At 36.9% G+C, this 19,112-nt stretch overlaps 2 protein-coding genes across 2 annotated transcripts in view; both read right to left on the bottom strand.

Moving 5' to 3' along the window:
* Positions 1 to 698: 698 nt before the first annotated feature.
* Positions 699 to 19,112, bottom strand: part of LOC135685581 (RNA helicase aquarius) — a 52,516-nt gene continuing 34,102 nt past the window's right edge. Inside the window, exons 49-53 of the mRNA XM_089110430.1 lie at positions 18,906 to 19,076; positions 17,686 to 17,883; positions 17,482 to 17,544; positions 13,242 to 13,355; positions 699 to 2,744 (exon numbers count right to left, since the gene is read on the bottom strand). Coding sequence (XP_088966556.1) covers positions 2,607 to 2,744; positions 13,242 to 13,355; positions 17,482 to 17,544; positions 17,686 to 17,883; positions 18,906 to 19,076 — 684 coding nt within the window. The 3' untranslated portion in view covers positions 699 to 2,606. The remainder of the gene's footprint in view (positions 2,745 to 13,241; positions 13,356 to 17,481; positions 17,545 to 17,685; positions 17,884 to 18,905; positions 19,077 to 19,112) is intronic.
* On the bottom strand, positions 2,752 to 7,300 carry LOC135685590 (medium-wave-sensitive opsin 1-like). Its single transcript, XM_065201576.2, has one exon. It carries the CDS (start codon positions 7,010 to 7,012, stop codon positions 5,975 to 5,977), a length of 1,038 nt encoding a protein of 345 aa, XP_065057648.2. The 5' UTR covers positions 7,013 to 7,300; the 3' UTR covers positions 2,752 to 5,974.

Here is a 19,112-nt window from a genome sequence, read left to right as displayed (position 1 = left end):
AAGTCCTGTACAATAAAACTCAACCATTAATTTCTTTGCGTCTTCTTCGGCTGGTGCTTGAAAACGAACGGGCCAAATGGAGTAATAGCAACATTGCTTCTCTGAAAAAATGTTCTTTGCAGAAGAGAGTTTCTTGAGAACTCGATTTAACGTTCTTTAAAGCACGGCAACACAAAGAGTGTTTGACTGCCTTGTTCGAGGACTGTCGCTAAATTTCATCTGCAAATGAATATGACTTTCGATGCTGAATAGCAAAGAAGTCATCAACGTAAACTTACATAGCAAAAAAGGAAGATTGGGAAAATATTCAATGCAGACAAGGTGTTATGATCAAAGGAACTTGTAGACTATGAAATCTGCACATCGTCACGCTAAAAATGGAGTGAAGAGATTCTGCCACCTAATAACTGCTAGGCCAAAAGGATACGCGCCTATTAGTTCCCACATTTTGTGTTAACAAACTAGTGACAAAGGAAGGGTCACTTTCTCCAAAAGCCATTATTCGAAGTACCACTACTGGTTCAAGCTTTGGTTCAAATTGTATGTTTAAATGATCGCCCATAGATATCCCATGGTTGTAAAAACCGTATTCATGGCCCTATGAAATGTATCTATAAGGAAAATTCCAGTGATCTAGTGACTTCAATTTTTGTTTTAAAATCACACCAATTAGAAGGTTGACACATTCAAAAAGAAGATTACAAGGTTGACACATTCATTTTAAAATTTGTGTTGTATACTTGACTTCATCGTTTGAAAGTTTTGACTGCCAAATCACCAGGAAGGGTCCAGCCGAAGCAGATATGCATCTGATAGCCCCGTTGTGAACTCTTTAAAAGATTGGACATTGCAAGCAATCACTCTTTAACAGCAGATAGCAATCAAAAAAGTCTTTCTCTCGATGTTTTTGATACCGAACGTTGTTAGATTTGTCAACCGTTTTCAAGACGTTATGTAGGCAGTCGCGCACACGTACGGTAAAAAATTATCACTAATTCAAAGGCCGAGAGGCAACAAATTCTAAGCAAAAGCCACTTCTATGACAACTTGAAAAATCATAATGCACAACAAAAAGGAACAGCAAGAAAATACCTTGGCGACAGACAGGTATGGCTTCTAGGAAAGTCTAGGGGTACTACCGAAAGTTGGAATAACAGTCAATTTGGTACATCCAATTACTGTGGTTTGTACCACAGTCAGCGATAGTTGGTTGTACTGGCGATAGTTGGTTGTGCTGGAGTTCTAGAATCTCCTGTACAAGAATTTTCATCATTTCTAAAGCCAGAAGTAAAAGCCAAATTTTGAAGAAGAAATATTTTCGAAACCTGAGATGGCAATATGAATAAGGCTTAGGAACAACTTTCCAAAAAAAATTTTCTAGTGGATTTTCTCATCTTGGCTATTTCCAATCAAGATAAATGAGAGAACTAAGATAGTCATCGATTAAGCTTCCCATCCGAAGTCCTTTTCTTGGTGGATCCCATTTTCACCCTTTTACCTTATGATTTATCAAGGGTGTAGAATCAAGTTTATACGAGAAACCTTTTATTTTGCTCTTAACTTGCCCGATTCCTTTTGTGGGAAAATTTTCAATATCAGCGCTTAGAAAGCTTGAAGGTGGGATAAAATTCTGAATTTGTGCACGCGAAAGAAGTTCAACGAAATCTGAACGTAAAGCTGTGACGTGGGATAAAAAAGAAGCAAGAAGCTTGAAGTTTTTGTGAAATTTGCACATAAATGTGCGGTGGTTACACCCAAATCTGCAAGCATATGGGCTGCAAGGTGAGGTTGCTCTGCTCACACAAACAGGACGCTAACAGGGAGACTAATGTAAAGCCAGATGTCCTTTTGTAACATGAAATGTATTGTTAGAAGAAGCACAGAAGCAAACTTTGCAAACACTGAAACATCATGTCGTTTGAAAAATGAATTTGCATTTTGACAGCGGCTCTTTGCCACAGGTACCTGGTGTCCTCAGTCACGCTTTTAAATCGGAATTTGCAGTAAGCCAGACCAGGCAGGACGAAAAAGCAGGGCGACAAAGCAGGGCGACAAATCAGGGCAACAAACCATCCATTGGATGGAATTCGGATGGAAAATGAAGAAACTGGCATTGCCAATAACTAACAGCTCATGGAAAAACATTTTGCTCCTATCAGATACGTTAAGATAAACGGCGAGAATAACTACTGTGTCTGAAGGTCTGAATATAAGCCTAATACCTTGCGTTCCCTTTTGTTACGAGCTGTCAAGTATACAAAAAACATGCCTACAAAAACTAAATCAGATGCATGTCTGCTTCGCTATATGCGTTTTATGCTTGATGCCTTATCTCAAAAATCATTATCTTATTGAAATGGTATACCAAATAGCATCACTTTATGGAAAGGCACCTTCTTGCAACTATCTAAAAGCTTTATCAAAGCATCAAAGACCTTATTTTTTATGCGCTACAAAATACGTCAATTACGTTTTGAGGCAATCTCTTACCCTTTACTTCATCTTTTCTTTTAAACGTTCACAAGTCTAAGATGAAGTTCCATCGCTCTATTCGCAACGCTACAATAAGAACTAGTTAAAGAAACATCCAACTTCCCGGAACTATTTCATTTTGTGCTTTTTGCCTCCATCATCACCTCGTTTATAATGTACTCTTCTTTCTCATCCTTCTCGTCTTTCCTGCTTTCTTTGCTTTCTTGTGTTGTCTTTTTCACTTCCTCCACAACTTCCATCTTATGCTCAATCTTTGAATAAAAAATGTCGATCTTATCATCAGAACATACTATAACATTATATATATGACAACAGTTTATAGCAATTATAACATATTTCTGCATGACAATAGTTTTTTGCGGCTCTCAACCCACTCGCATGAAGCAGCTATGGTCATTTTAGTATGCACGTGATTTCTTCGCCGTATTTCTTCCCCATTCCGCTTCAAAATTGGTTGCATTTTGGGAACTGATGATGTGCAGCCACACAGTGTCTATTAAATCACTTGCAAAACTAAATAAATTACTTGCAGCATCAAGGACCTTCATCTTTAAATCGAAAGAATATAGACTTAAAATGAGAAAAATCCCAAGAAACTGCAATCGAATCATCTGCATCCATAACAGAAATCTAGTAATTCAAAACTGCCTTGAAAATTCATCTAACATCTCTTTTCAGTAGCGTTGCTTAGAGTTAGCAATAGTATATATGGCATTGATACTTAAAGGTCTACATGCAAACAAAGTATGGCAGTCCCTGTCGCTTGAGATTGAAGATTCCCAATCATGTTAAAAAACAAATTAAAAAAATTCTATTCAAAATTTAGGCTTGTTGTAGCGTTAGTTAGTATAATTTAGACTTGTATTATTTGTTTAGTTGGCATTAGCTAAATTTAGATTAATTAATAAATAATTACTTATTTCGTCAAAATTTGAGAAAGTATAGAATTATAAACTATACTTTCGTTGGATTTTTATTAATTACAAAATGGATGTCACACGATGTTACACGATGCGCAATCACGAGTATTTGTATAGAAATAATTTATTTTTCTCAAAGCCTGCAACTGGAAGCCACACACATGCACGAAATTCACTTATCGAAAACATAAAGTATATGCAGAAAGATGCACAGATAAAGGCAATGGAACAATTTGCATACTTAAAACTTGATAATATTCGAGAATTGTTTTGCAATATTACATGAAAAAATCAAACAATTTACAGTAAAATGATCTCGAAAGCGATTCACAGAGAAGATTCTGCTTGTCTATATTTTATTTCTGCTGCAAAGACTTCAATTCACTAAGTGCTTCGTGTTAAAATACTTTGTATGAAATAAGTGACATAAACCTTTTACGGGCGACGAAGGAGCGTTCTAGCAGTTTCCAGCATTTCGCCAGTTGACAACGCATATATGTTATCGCTCAACAAGAGTTTTGATCGCTCTATGCTAGCACTGACCAACGTTGCATTACTTCAGATTATAATAAGAAGCCTCTAACTTGAAGGCATTGCCCCATACATCAAAACGCTTATGAATTCTTTGCACAAAGTCCAATGGGTGTTAGATACGGTTAAAAACGCAGTATCTGCTAAGATCACTAAGACACTATGAAGCTACACAACGATATAAACAATACCAGGCGTATTTCCATCAATAAAGATTTTTTCTTTAAAGGCAGCTTGTCCCATCAATCAACCGTTCAGAATTAACAATAGGCTTTGCAGCGATTTATGATCGAGAAAACATTGAGAATTAGCTGATTGGATACGTAACAATAGCTCTATTGTGAATTCCAACCAATAGGAAGTTTAAATGGCCAGCGAAATGCGTCGGGACATGGTGCCTTCAAGGTTGGTAGGAGCGTTCGAATTCAAGAATGCATTCGACGCATACCACTTTAGCAGTAAAGGCTGGGCTGATTCACTAGCTAACTACTAACATCTGCTCTCAAACACAACAAACACAAAGGTTTTCAAGACATCAAAGTTTCTTTTTAGAGAATGAAGGATTGATAAGCATAAAAAAGATGAGGTGCCGACAATGACAAAGATGAATTCATATTTTCTAATAAATTTTTAAACGCACACGGTTTCCAAGATATTGCAAATGGAGAAATATGCTCTACGTAAATTGGGTCCAAAAATTGTGTATTCCTATCATGTAAAATGTTGACAAGAATGGAAATGGTGTAGTTCCAACGTGTGTAATAGCCTTTCAGCTGTGTGAACAAGCCTTATCATTGAATAGTACATGTAAATAGACAAAGATTTATCGTTATCTTAACAAAAGAAGTAACTGTAACGTTGTACAAACAATGTAATGAAAACAGGCAAGCTGCTCCATACATACCCAGGGACAGTCCTGTTTTTAACACAAAATCGTGCACGGCTCTTTCAATAAAGAACTCTATAGCACAAACGGTGGTCTTTATTAAGTGCAGGTATAAACGTGCTGCAACAGGATATTTCGTTTCACAAAAAATCTACCACAGAAAATACTAAGTAACACTACCCGACTATCGCACTGATTAGCCTAGCTTTTCGTACTTTTCGTACTTAATACAAATGTCACCAAGATACGTAGCATTTTGCAGACATTGTAATATCACCGCAATATCAGTAGACTATCGCTCTGGTTTGAATACCTTGTTGTATACATCTTGAAGACAAATATCAGGAAGTTACGTAGCAGCTCGCTGACATTTCAATATCATTGCAGAATCATTATAATATCATTTTGGTTTAAATAAACTGTTGTAACCAATCTTTTGGTGGCACAAAACTTAAAATTAGCTTTGAAAAAGCAAACATTTGAGAAAACCAAAGCTTTTCGTCTGACAGTCTTCAGAGTTTAAAACGTCAGAACATAGATAGAAAACTCTACGCTAGGAAATATATTTCGATCCACAACTGGGGCACTACTGTAGCATTTTACAATATAAAAAAGCAAATATTACAGTATTGGCTTCATCTTTGGGGTAATTTATCAACATAGTCTTGAACAAAATGTTTGAATGACTAGAAACTGAAAGCTGCCACAGACAATTGACGAAAATTGGCTGAAAATAAACAGTTAAGGTAGATTCAATTCAATTGAAACCAAATTAATACTTTGCAGCTGACAATCGTGCGATTTTTTCGTTATTCTTTAGCAAAGAAGGCTTTAGGCAAGCAAACACAGATTCAAGTAATCACAAATGTCAGTCAAATACTTTCTTAAGGCGCACAAAATTTTAATGAGCTTTAATGAAATCTTTATCTATTTGAATAATAATAAAGATCTGGAGACATGATGAAAAATAAAAGGCTACCATTTAAAGTTGGCAGAGGTATCTCAGTTCATATTTGTCAGGTTAGGCAAAGTACGAGAATTGAAACGAACGAGAGAGTTAAAACGACCAGTGCAAGTTTCTTGTAAATAAAAGACTTGGTTAATTAAGATCCAGTCGATATCTGACTCAAACTTCATTCGGTTATTAGCGCTTCTCTCTTTTGCTGAAACCCGTTGAGGCTATGCTTGCTTTTTCTCTGGAACTATAACGGAAAGTGGACAACTGGGTTGAGTAGTTGGAAATTGTCGATCTTCCACTATCCTTTAAATGTCTTTTCGAATATCGACTGTAAATGTTGCCTAACTGAAGAATCCTTCGCACATACGGCCTGGCTGCTTTATCGATATAGAAGAAAATCAATGGATTAAAAATAGCAGAACACTTTCCCATAAACGCAGCAACTAACAGCATGATTTCTGGAACAGCATCATATCCAGAGAGACTGATAATGACCGCGACTACCGAGTATGGTGTCCACGCGGCAATAAATGAAAAGGACATGAAGAAACAAAGTTTAGCATTGCCTTGCTGGACTGCTTTTAAGTTTCTGCTCTTCTTTGGGCTTTTCTTCAGTATGCCTCCCTGTAAGGTGCGTTTTGTATTGACGTGAATACAAACAAAGCAAGTCACAATGATGGCTAGAGGCAAAACAAAGCACCCGAATAGCAAAGCCAATATAAAAATTTTGCCTTCCAAAGTGTCTTGTGTCCATTTGAGTGAGCAGCTTCTCGCTCCTTCGACAATGTACCCACCCAGACCAAAAAATGGGACAATCGCCCAAATAAACCCGTAAAGCCAACCTAAAGTAGGGAGAATGATCGGCAATCGATCTTCATACAGCATGCTTTTAAAAGGACGGCAAATGTGGAAAGAAATGTCAAAAGAAAGCATAGTCAAAAGTGTCAAGGAGACGAGTCCACACATCGTGATCGCAAAACCGCTTACGGTACAATAGTTCAAGTTGTGAGTGGATAAAAGGCTATCGACGAATTGCACAGAATAACCAAGTAACGCTTGTATGAGGTCCGCGATTGCCAAGTTCATGAGCAGATTATTTTTGGCACCAATGGCCTTGCGTATTTTACCAGTCTTTCTTAAAATTACCAGCATGAGGACATTCATAAAAACAGAGAGAAAAACTATAAAACCAAGTACAATGTTGAACAGCACTGTAATCACCATCGTTGCGATTGTCTTTTGATTGATGCTGACACAGATTGTAGAAGAAAATTATGCTGCCTTGCAGATTGAGTTTGTAAGAGAAATGGCAAAATATCATCAATATAGCTGCAAGGAATCGAGCCAAATGCTTCTTAATGCTGCCAAATCTTGAAAAACGTGCGTAAAATCTGGACAAACTGAATTTGGAAATGTTAATATGGAATCGTTTGCCAATGCATTATAACAGCCGACAGTACAACGTTAATTTGTGAGAAAAAGAGGACGATACACGTGAAAATGAAAACCATTACTCACAGCTTCTTTGACTCCTTACGCTGGCAAATTTATTAAGTTTGTAGAATGAATGAAACAGCACATTAAACAACTGCCGTCAACTTGAGAAATAACGTGAATATGCAAAAGAGTTCACTTAAATGTTTGGTCTGCAGGTTACAATGAACCAAAACTGGTCAATTCGAAATTTGATCTGTTCGAGCAACGGCCAGTAGATAATTGACAGGTATGCCTAAGCTAAGACTGCATTTATACTGTGCGAGAAGCAGTTCGCACCAAAACCCGTCAGAAATAATGAATAATTCAGACAATCGCTTTGACGCAACTAGCGCTCAAGATATGAAAAGCCGTCAAAGCTTTGATTATGAAAGTTGCCAACTACGCATGAGCTTTTGCCCTTCAACTTTTCAAAACATTACACAACATTACAGGAAATCGAATTAGTATGCAGAAAGGATGTGGTTACGAGTGGAAGATAGCAGCTGCTTACGACAGGCGCTGACTATTCTCAACAGAGCTTCGCTCAATAGAAATTAGGAACAAGGTGATAGGTGCGCAACTCATGCACATTGGAAATATAGACCCCGTTTACACTGTGCCGGACAAATTTCATCCGCATCGAAATTAGTTTAGATAGCCGTCGCGTTTACACTAGACTCGCGCTATCCGCACGAATTCGAAAGCGGCTATCGAACAAAATTAGTTCACCTAGGAAAGTGGATTGAATTAGTTCGTGGTACATTGTAAACACTTTTATCCGGATAAATTTTATCCACATCGTATCTTGCTCAAAAGCGATTGGCTATTCCTTCCTATTTAGTTTCACTGTCTCCCAATTAAGACCTTTCGCCATATTGACTGCCTTGTAGTCGATAAATACTCGTGTTAAAAGTGCAGTATCTTCGCCAGTCCACGTAAAATTGACATCCTTGTCAGCTTTTCTTCTTTCTTCGCTATTTCAGCGTCATTTTGTTTCAAAGAACGAATAATCAAAACTAACTTTGCCTAATTTGTTTTGACAGTATCTTCCGACTCTGTCTGAAACAGAAGCAGATGATTCTGAAGAAATTGAAAGTCCCTTTAAGGTTGGCGTTTTGGCGGTAATTTTGTTCTTATTTTGTTGCCCAGAGATGACTTCGTTTTGGGCGTTCTGTGCATGGAAACGCAAATCAATCCGAACAAGTTCTATACGGTTAAAATTTATCCGGCACTGTGTAAACGGAGTCAAAAACATTGGAAATCAAAGCTGCGTGGACTTTCTGAATATACTTTATTGTATGCGGCCTAAAGTATAGAATGAAAAAATGAAAGCTTAAAATCAACGCCAACAACGAAATAAGAGCTGCCATCTAGAAATTCTTCATTTACAGATAAGACCATCTGGATCGATCTTAGGAAGGATAAGTAAAGAAAGAGCTCGGTAAAGAACGGTTGTAATAACGATCGAATTAGCATATCACTAGCGATAAAAACAAATTACATAAAAAAAAGAAAATTCTAAACACTTGAAGTTTCCGATTTTTTATTATAAGAGTTGAGTAATTAATCGCAAGGTCGTATTAGATTCACGCCAATGCGATTTTGCTGTATAGCAGCAGCTTAAAGGTGGCAAAGTCCTCTTTCGTAATGAAAGTAGAAAACCATTGATTCGCGTGTAAGGTTTTTTTATTTCCAAACCAACAATAAGTGTTTCTAAATTGCTTGGAGGCTCCAGAACCGAGTTTATGATAAAACGTTTCTTTGATGTCGTTGAAGTGGTAACAAGCTAACAACCAAATGTGTGCATGTACGCAAAACAAGGCTGTTTCTACATACTGGTGACAAACTCGAATGTATAGGTTTTACTCTTCACACATCGATTCAGCCTTCTGACGCAAAAAAATTCACTTTTGATACTCTTTGATATCCGAAATATTGTACACCAAATGCCAAGGAGCTACATTATATAACCTGCACTGTCATCGTAGCCTACTATCAACAAATCATTTATTACATCAGTACATCATATTCGTCACATGAAAATTAATACTTCCTCATCAGTTTAAGACAAACATAATTCAAAGAGGAGATATGCATGACAGAATTAAGCACTCATTGTGGATCTCTTTAACAAGAGAAAGAGCTTCATAGATAAAAACAATAGGTAAATACAAGTTTCACATCGTTGCAGGAATCTGCTAATGTTCTTGATTAACTGATATTGATCAACAAAGCAAGTCAAGTAATATGAGGCACTGCATGACTGTTTCTAGTTTTCAAAAATAGAAAGTTCTCTTGCAACAGCCTTATCTATCTACACCTTTCGTGGTCTTATATCTTAATTACGATCTGCTAGAGGAGTAATTACTATACCTTCCTTTGATTCAAATCTATTTTTACAGAAATTTCAGTTAATACTTTTCTGCATGGGTAATACTTTGTAGTTGGCATAATCTAGCACCTCTTCTATTAAAGTAGCCAACTATAACTATATCAACTGTTGCTACTATTATTATTTTACTAAGTAAGAGAAGTAACTAAGTAAGTAAGAGTAAAATTTAGCAACATTCTCTTCAAGCAAATAGTAAAAGATAAAAATTTTTCACGAATAAAAGCGCATGATAAAGGCTTAAAGTGGTGTATACAAAAGTAAGAATCGGTTAGACTTGGTCTTGGCTTTAGCAAGAATTTTGTTAAGTTTTCTAATGCGTTGCTACGACCACAAACTGTCGCATTTAAGAAAGAAAGCAGGTCTTATGAGTGTTGGGATTTTTCATTCATGCCAGCGCATTTAATGTAGCACTGCAGCACATGCTTTTCGCATAGAAATTTGTTTTTTCTTCTTGTTAATTCATAGAGTTGCTTGCGTAATTATCCATAATAGATTTGGTTAACGGCGTTTTGGGCTGACTCAGACCCCGTTTACACTGTGCCGGATAAATTTTATTCGCGTCAAAATTAGTTCAGATAGCCGTCGCGTTTACACTAGACTCACGCTATCCGCACGAATTTGAGAGCGGCTATCCGAACAAAATTAGTTCACCTAGGAAAGTGGATTAAATTAGTTCGTGGTACATTATAAACACTTTTATCCGGATAAATTTTATCCACATCGTATCTTGCTCGAAAGCGATTGGCTATTTCATCCAATTTAGTTTTCATTGTCTCCCAATCAAGACCTTTCGCCATCTTGGCTGCCTTGTTGTCGATAAATACTCGTGTTAAAAGTGCAGTATCCTGCCAGTTCACGTAAAATTGGCATCCTTGTCAGCTTTCCCTACTTTTGTTGCTAGTTCAGTGTCATTTTGTTTCATGAACAAACTTATAAAACAAACTAGGCCTAATTTGTATTGACAATATCTTTGGATTTGGTCTAAAAAATAAGCAGATGATACCGAGGTGTACGATGTACAATGAAGAAGGATTGGATACTGTTGTGTTTCCTTAAGTGTTCTCTTGGCACTTTAACATTAAATCTCTGAACTAGCAGATAGTTCTGGTGTTGGTACACTAGATAAGTTCTACAATAACCCCTCTTCCTCGAACATATTCAATGCTGGTACTACAACAACAAACATACTGAGTTCCCTTATGAAATGAATCTTTACATTAACTGCAGCAATTTTTTCAAAGCATAGGGCATCTAATATACGTTATTCACGTACTAGGCATTTAACTTTCAAAAAATTACAAGATGGCCTAAAAACATCCATCGAGTCGGAAACTCTAGACACAATTCATACAAGACTCTTCGAAAATCTTTGATGTTACACATTTCTGGTAAAATTTAGGAAGAAGAACTACAATTCAGCTGTATGTTTGCAATTAGAGATATTGACACCATGAAGATAAAATAGGCACTTTTTAAAGGGACTGCATTGTGAAAGCGAATGGGAAAATTCCGCTCAGAGTGACCATGGTGGTCATATCTTTTTGCAATTTCTGTTCAAAATTCCCTTGAAACTTTCTTTAAGGAGCAAAACATTTAAGGAGCATATATAACACCAAAAACAAAGAAATTCTAAGCATGCTCGGTAAATGGCGTTTTAAAGTATCTGTACAAATCAGCTGGTTGGCTGATGTAGTGTTGACAGAAGGAATAAATTGCATTTTAAAATAAACATGAACAGTTGGAAAACGCTGTTGATTTTGTAAGCCTTTGGGCGTACATTACAAACGAAAATCCATAAATTTGTTTAGCTTGCACTATCTAAATTTCTTTCTGTTTGCTTTGAGCTGTTGAATTAGCTGAAAATTCACCGCGAGATTTAACTCTTAATGATCTCTTACTTAAAGAGCAACCTACCAAGACATCTCGTGCTACTTAAAGACGTTGGATGTTATAGGGGTACAATACAAACGCCTGATATATTTGAGATATCAAAGGACGCAAAAACATATAAATATATAAATGTATATATAAATATACATATACGTTTATCAACATTTATAAAAAAATTATTTAACCTGCCATTGCATAGTATTGCTCATCTTTCAAATATATCGATATTTAAGTATATGCATTCATTTTTAATGACTGTAACCTGAAATGATTCACTACTTAGCTCCAGAAATGATTCATTAACTTCAACCTAGCACTTGCCATTTGTGTTTTCGTTTTCAGAGCCAAAACACATTTCGTTACACAGCCCCAGAAACAACAATACGAGAATTGCTCAGGCTTCAGCCACTGTTTGCTTAAAAGAACAGTCATATCAAAGACAGTAGACATTGTTTAAGTTTAAGACTAGCTCAAGGCAAGCACATATCATATCCTTTTGGTAACACACAGATGCCCTTAAGAACCATTAAAAAGCATAAGTATCTATGATTTTACGAAGCCTTGATTTTTGGTATTACTGCATCCTGTCAACCAGCTGCAAGCAAACTAATTACGAGAATTGTGTATAACTAGAATATTCAAATCATATCCATTATTAATTGCCCCACTCTTAGCTTGGATGTATTCTTTGTAAACTTGTTGTTGCTTTTTAAAAAATATCGCCGTTCATGTGTATGCAAAATTCGACTTTTAGGTTGCATAACAGAAAAGTTAATTGCTGCGCAGGTTTCCTCTACCTTTGATCCTCCACTGCCTTTGATAAATGTCATAACCTATTCTGTGCCATCATCTCTAACCGTGCCGCAAAACAATTTAATAGCTGCTTTCTAGATACTTTCTTACAGATTAAATTCAACTTCTAATTAGATATTACACAAATATACTTCAAGAAATATTTTATATTGGAACAAAAAGCGCTAGAAATCCAGCCATACGTATAGACGCTATAAATCTTAGATGAATTTAATCGGTTTTAGGAAGTTCCAAACTAGGTATGAAGTCAAAACAAATCGTTATACAGAGACACATAGTCATAAACTTGAACATAAGCAAACATTGACGAATGCGGTAGACAGTTATGATTATTAATACTGAAAGTTCGTAGGCTAGAAAGAATAGAGAACGCAGCAAAATGGATCACCTCTGCTGGTTAAGTAGGAACAGCGGGCATTGGTAAGAAAAATCTATATGACTATTCACGTAAAAAAAGTCAGCCAGGGCTGAGATCAACATGGGCTGAGTTTCAACTCTGTTAACGGTATAAGTCTTTCTGCCGTTTACAAAAAGATAACACCCAATGAACTCAGCCCGGACTGAATGGGCTGATATTCTCATGTTAAAGGCAAAAAACGTCAGCATGAGACGCGTTGAAATACAATGAGTTTATTATGGGACATTTTAAACTTTGGATAGTTTATGATGATTATATAGTGTGACTGGATCTTGATCTTTGTTGAGATTTGTCATGTAAACGTAGAGACAAATAGTCAACGGAATAAAATAAGGGCTCCTTCAAGGTTTGTGCCAAAGAACACTTACTTGCCCTTTTCCCTTCTTGCATAACCTGGATATGGTGGGGGAATGCAACGGGCGAATATAGCGAATCAAAACTGATAACAATCTGAATTCACTTACATTGCGCTTAGCTTGAATATCTTGTATTCGTTCACCATATATATCAAAGACAAACTTAGCAAGATGTGGCATATCTTCCGAAACAAAGAACTGTCCTTGCGGAGGTTTGTCATTCTGGAAAGCAAAATATAGATACATTACAACTGAGAAATTTCACTGAAATTTATCCTTATTTCTCATGAAATAACATTGAGATAAATGTCTAAGGGCCTGCTTACATGAAGAGGGCTAGTTTCCGCAGATTAGATCGTATTCGCAAGTGTTTACACGAGGACGCGATTTATCCCACTAAAGTTGGATGGCCTCTAATTTGAAAATTGTAAGTGAGGTTTTTTAGTTTTTTGGAGCCACAATAATGAATATCAGTTTTCCTCGACCAATTGGATTTCTTTTCTGACCGTTAAATAATACGGTATGCTCGAATTCGTACTTCAGTTACACGTAATTCTGATTTTGTGTTCAATCTATCAAAAGTATGCGATCGACAGGCTCGTATCATTTCAACTAAGGAAAGGTAATTCTCTATGTGAGTGGGCTAGCCCGTCTGATTGCGTTTACATGGATAATTTCTATCCCACCTGACGCGAATCCCACCTGTTCTTATCGCGGATCTCAGTTGAGCGGGTTGCCCCACTTCCCCTGTAAACGCAAGTACAGAGAACAAAAGAATTTATAGAAAGTATGGATCCCACTTGAGTTAACCAGCCAATTTAAGTGGGCTAGCCCACTTCATGTAAACAGGCCCTAAAAGCTTAGATCTATTTCATGTGACTATTCTTATTTATTAATCCGAAGGTTTCTAAACCTTAAAGACGGCATTTCATTTTTCGATCTACGCACTTTCCTAATAGACACAGTTTTCTAATATCGAGTTACTCACGCAAATGTTGTATCTTTGGAGGGTGGCGCATATTAGGGAAAGTTGTTTATTGTTTTTATATCGGGAGAAAATGCGTTTAATTGCGCAAGACGAAAAGTGGTGGCTATGCGTTTATTTAAGGCAATACAGTATCAATGAGCATTGCACAAACAGTGTTATTCTCAGCAACCATTCATTGGCCGATCACGTTGTTTTACAAGAAAATGCAAATGAAAAACTTTACCAGAGAACCGTATTTCTTTTATATATTGGCTCAGTTCATTTGCAACGATAATTAGTACTGATATGGTTGTATCACAGCCCATTGTAGTGAATCCATTAACACGATGAAGTAACTTACAGACGACTCCAGTCATTACCAGCTCCTAGATAGACAATAACTGTTGACGTCAGACGTATAGATCACACGAGAGGTGTAAAGGACTTAAGAAACTGAAGATCTATTCACTAGAGACAGTTTGCGCTTAACGAGATACGAAACCAAAACAGATTAAACCTCTGCTGCAGATAATGCATCAGACGCTTTACGTATGCAGCTTTGTCTATACGGCATCAAATACTTTATGACAGACCAGTGAACAGTAATTTTCATTCAACACGGTAGCAGATATATGTAGCACACATAATTCGAAAGTACATTTCGTCAAAGTTTTATTATTCTTCTTCAAATGCATTAAGTGCTTAACAATTTTTGTCTCAAGTCCAAGGCCATAAAATTGTGCGCACCCCTTTAAAACAAAAGAAGCGAGGTAAAAACCCGAGCGTTCTAATGAACATGAACTTTTCTCTATGTGTTTAAGGAACACGCCATTATATATATAGATACCATTCTGATAAAGTTTACAGCAAAACTAGTGATTATTTCATCCCGTTCATCGATTCAATTTGTCAACTGAAAATTATCGGTTCAATTTTTTTTGCATCTTTTCATAAAACTTTGTTCCATTTCTTCTCGGTACATTTTTCCATCGTGGTTGACAACAGGGTGGAACATTAAAAAGAATTGGTTTGCAAATGGCACAGAGCGCTAAATGGCGGCTCATATACAAGTTTCGTAGGCCTGGATTGAGTGTTTGTTGATTGTGGACCGCAAATTCTAGCTCAAACTTTGGAGGTTTTCCCAATGCACTGCCAGCATTTCGTCACGAAATCAGCTTGTTCCATAGGGTATATAAATTACGGAAAAGCTTCCATTGCTCTGTTAATGGAAAATACCCAATAAACGTGTTGTTAGATAAAAAATACGAGGAGAGCCTTACCAGCTGGAAAATAAAAAACGGCCCTACATAAAATAGTTCATTCTAGAGTAGGCCGCCCACTGGATTCCCTTAAAACCCGTTCACAGGGATACAGGCACGAATGAGTACAATCCCATTTTGGATCAGTTCTAATGTAAACAGTAACAAAATTCGGTACGGATTGAAATCAGTTCGCGTACTGAAATTGTATTGGAACGGTTGAGAGCTTGAGCGAAGTCATGATACAGACTTTGTAGCTGGTGGCTTTGTTGCATCTTGTCATCGCTTGAGCATTGTATCACAACAAACACGGATCCAAGCGCGTAGAGCTTGTAGGGCGATCCCAAACTGCTGCAGATAGCAGATCAATGTTAGAACAAATCAAACAGGTCAAGTGGGAACGTAATGCCTATCTTTGTTTGTTTTTGTATCAATGTAACTTAATCTGTTCTGGAATTAAATGTAACCTAATGGATCTTAATCTTGCCACGAAATCAACGAAAAAAGACGAAGGATAACAAATCATTTACTAAGACTCAAAACGTTGAATTTTTATTCGTCTCCTTTATCCGCCTGCGTTTGAAGTCATGTTTCGGACTAGTTTACAAACGATAACCTCACAGTTGCGAATGGGAGATAAGCAATGCGACTATACCCATACTTCTATTAAAAAACAATTTCACAGGTATTTCTGCATGCTAGTTTTAGATTAAGAATGACGATTTTAAAATAGCTTTGCAGAGACCCGTTACCAGTAGCAATTCGCTTGTATTTACAAGAATTTCTCTTTGACTTTTGGCCGAAAAGCTCAGTAAACTGTTTCGAGCTTGAGATTCGTGAAAACTTAAGCATTTATCATGTTACGTTACAATGGTAACAAAATCCATGATATTCTTTGAGTCACTTCCGCGGGAATCATTTAGTGCACAAACAAAGCCATGATTTTTTATCCGTAATGGTTCGCCCAGCTTGAATTTGATGTATTATAGAGGTCCGCAGAAAGCAATAGCATTCTGCTTTTAACACAAGACCGAAGCCCGACACAGCTGACCCAGGTACCTAGCACACAAATACTTCTTTTTACAAAAACAAAGTTCTCATTAGGGCTACTAAAAACGTTTAAATCTACTTTTCGTTGCAACCATTTGACACAAACACAGAATTGTTGGACATTGTTGCGAGGTTTCGAGCATAACTCTCCCTCGTGTGATCTTCATCAGCTATGGTTCTTCAAATTTTCATGTACAAAGCCGTATTTCAATCATATTTATTTTCATTCTGCTATTCATTTGATGCGCTGAACTTTACTGATTATCAAACAGAATTGTTAGGCACCTTCAAAGTCATTAAAGAGAAAATATGTGACATATTTTAGGCCAGTAGGGTTCAATCTTAAAGATGAATTAATATCCAGTAGATCTTCCTGTTTTCATGTCAAAAAACACTGCTTGCACTGAAACGATTAGCCATGGGTTTGTTCAACTCATGCCGATCTACCTTATTACATAAGAATAACGCGGTACACCAAATAATGCGGAATAAATTAATGCGATCACAAATTAACGCGAATAGCAAGATTGGATTTCAAAATGTTTATCAATTACCGCGAATCGACGAAATTCAAATACTGAAATGGTATCTAATCAACGCGAATTTTTAAAATCAACAAAACTTTTTTCAATTGAAATTGAAATTCAGTACAGGAAAAAAATGGCAGTTCGACGTTTGAAACGGCAGTCGCGCTAAACATGCTCAAGTGTCGCTCCAAACAGAGTTGAGTTCGGCACATGAGAAGTGCGACGTTTGAACCAGGCCTTAGTCGTTTTGAAAAATTATACAAAAATTTAAAGTAGGATGAAGTTAGCAGAAGTTTATTTAACGGTAAACATTTAATAACGGATGAGAAATTTACGCGAGCACGAAATTAACGGGGTTTTAATTAGTGCGGGATTTTTCAATTGCATTAATAAATGTACCGAGTTGTTTTCGTGCAATTATGTAAGTTAAAGATGAGATTTTCAAAGCAAAACGTCGCAATCTTCGCTTTGAAATCCCATCCATATCTTACTACTTTGTCGCCAGTCTAACGCTAAGTAGTTATAGAGAAGGGAAGAATACATACCGGCCGCGCGGTTGAATACGATTCCCAAGGAGCCAGAAACAGCTTTTGTGGTCTGGCGCAAAGCTACGGGAAGAGAGCGGATTGTGAGCAAAGCGTAGTGTGCCAAAGGGTTTTCTTTATCAAATTTGGCGAATACATAGGTCTACGATGCTAGTTAACTTCGTAACCTATAAGACAACAATGCAATAACATAAACAAATTTACCTGGTTAAAAGCTGGAGAGAGTTCATAACAGTTGCGAAACAAGCTAACTCTTGCAAAAATATACAGCCCAAGCCGAGCACGTGACATGGCCACAATCAGCCTACGAACATCTCTCAAATGTCCGACCGCCCTTGTCCGGACAAGAGAAATAATGACGTAATCATTTTGTTGCCCCTGGTAACGATCAACGGTTGTGACCTAAAAGAGAGGACAAGTTATTGCTTGGAAGTAAAAAAAGACATATTGAAATGTATGCATGGTGAATGGTTTCAAGTAAGCTGATATTGTCTTTGTAATCATTTTTGCTTATCTAGGGACAACAACTTCCATTACAAAAAGAAACATCAAATCTTCCACAAACAGTTCAGACAGCATGTTTCTATTCTGGGTCTAATTCAGGCAATAATTACTACAACTCTCAGACAATAACTACTACAAGATAAGTTTTCAATGAACAGGGCGAATCAGCATAAGATTAACTAGATGCCTAACAAGCTAGGGAGGTGGTTGACTAGCAATACCTAATCATCGGTCGTCTTTGGTTAGCGTTAACATTTTTTGGAATATGACATCTAGCAAACCGTGTTCCCTGTCCACTACATCTGGACACTGTTATCTTACTGCCCAATGATACAGGATTTTCCCCTTTTGATGCAGAATTTAAATAGGGAAAATTTGTATTGCTTTCTTGCCACTTGGGCATCAGATTTGACTGCTTGCGCCCATTTTCGTAAGCATGGAGAGAACTATTTATCTTTTTTGTGTTCAGAATTCTTTTCTTAAGACAATTTAAAGTGAAGTTCATCAAAATTTCAAGTGTTTCCAACACACCCTGGTTAAGATCAATCTGCTGGAAACAATGACCAGATTGAAAGAAAATGACTTCTCAGTCAGTTTCCAGTCGCCTTTCAAACAGTTTTTGCTGCTTAATCTCTCAAATGCACCTTTACCCAAGTCTGGTTATATACCTGCTGCACATATTCCATAAATCAAAAATTTACAACCAAAAAAGTCCAATCAGGTTAACTTGATCCTACAATACTATCACAAGACTTAGAATAATGACGCGTATGCACTGAAAGCATAAAATATACTTTTGGGATGATTACGAAACCAAGATCTAGTAAAAAGAGTTGTCGATAAAGTAGCTTTCTATTCAATTAGCCTGTTCAATGAGCTAAAATAAGACTTATCAAAACAACTAAACGTCGATGACAAACCTTGTGTGGCTTGCCAATCAAAGGGTTGTCTCCACATCTCTGCTTTATAACATCCCTAATTAGATGTTTTTGCCCATTGTAAGTGGTGAGTATAGAGATTTTGGAAGCGGGGTAGCCCAGAAGTCGCATGTACATGAACAAAGCAACGCAGTACTCTGCCTCGGCAAGATTCTGCAAAGACAAATATCATTATTTCTCTAGTAGGTC

This window comes from Rhopilema esculentum, chromosome 10 (genome assembly GCF_057945365.1).
Source record: "Rhopilema esculentum isolate cy_ngs chromosome 10, ASM5794536v1, whole genome shotgun sequence".
In the NCBI taxonomy this organism is placed as follows: Eukaryota; Metazoa; Cnidaria; class Scyphozoa; order Rhizostomeae; family Rhizostomatidae; genus Rhopilema; species Rhopilema esculentum.
This window is presented reverse-complemented; position numbering and strand designations above follow the sequence as displayed.

Coding starts and splice junctions, on each gene's coding strand:
- LOC135685590 (XM_065201576.2), bottom strand. CDS start 7,012: ATGGTGATTACAGTGCTGTTCAACATTGTACTTGGTTTTATAGTTTTT.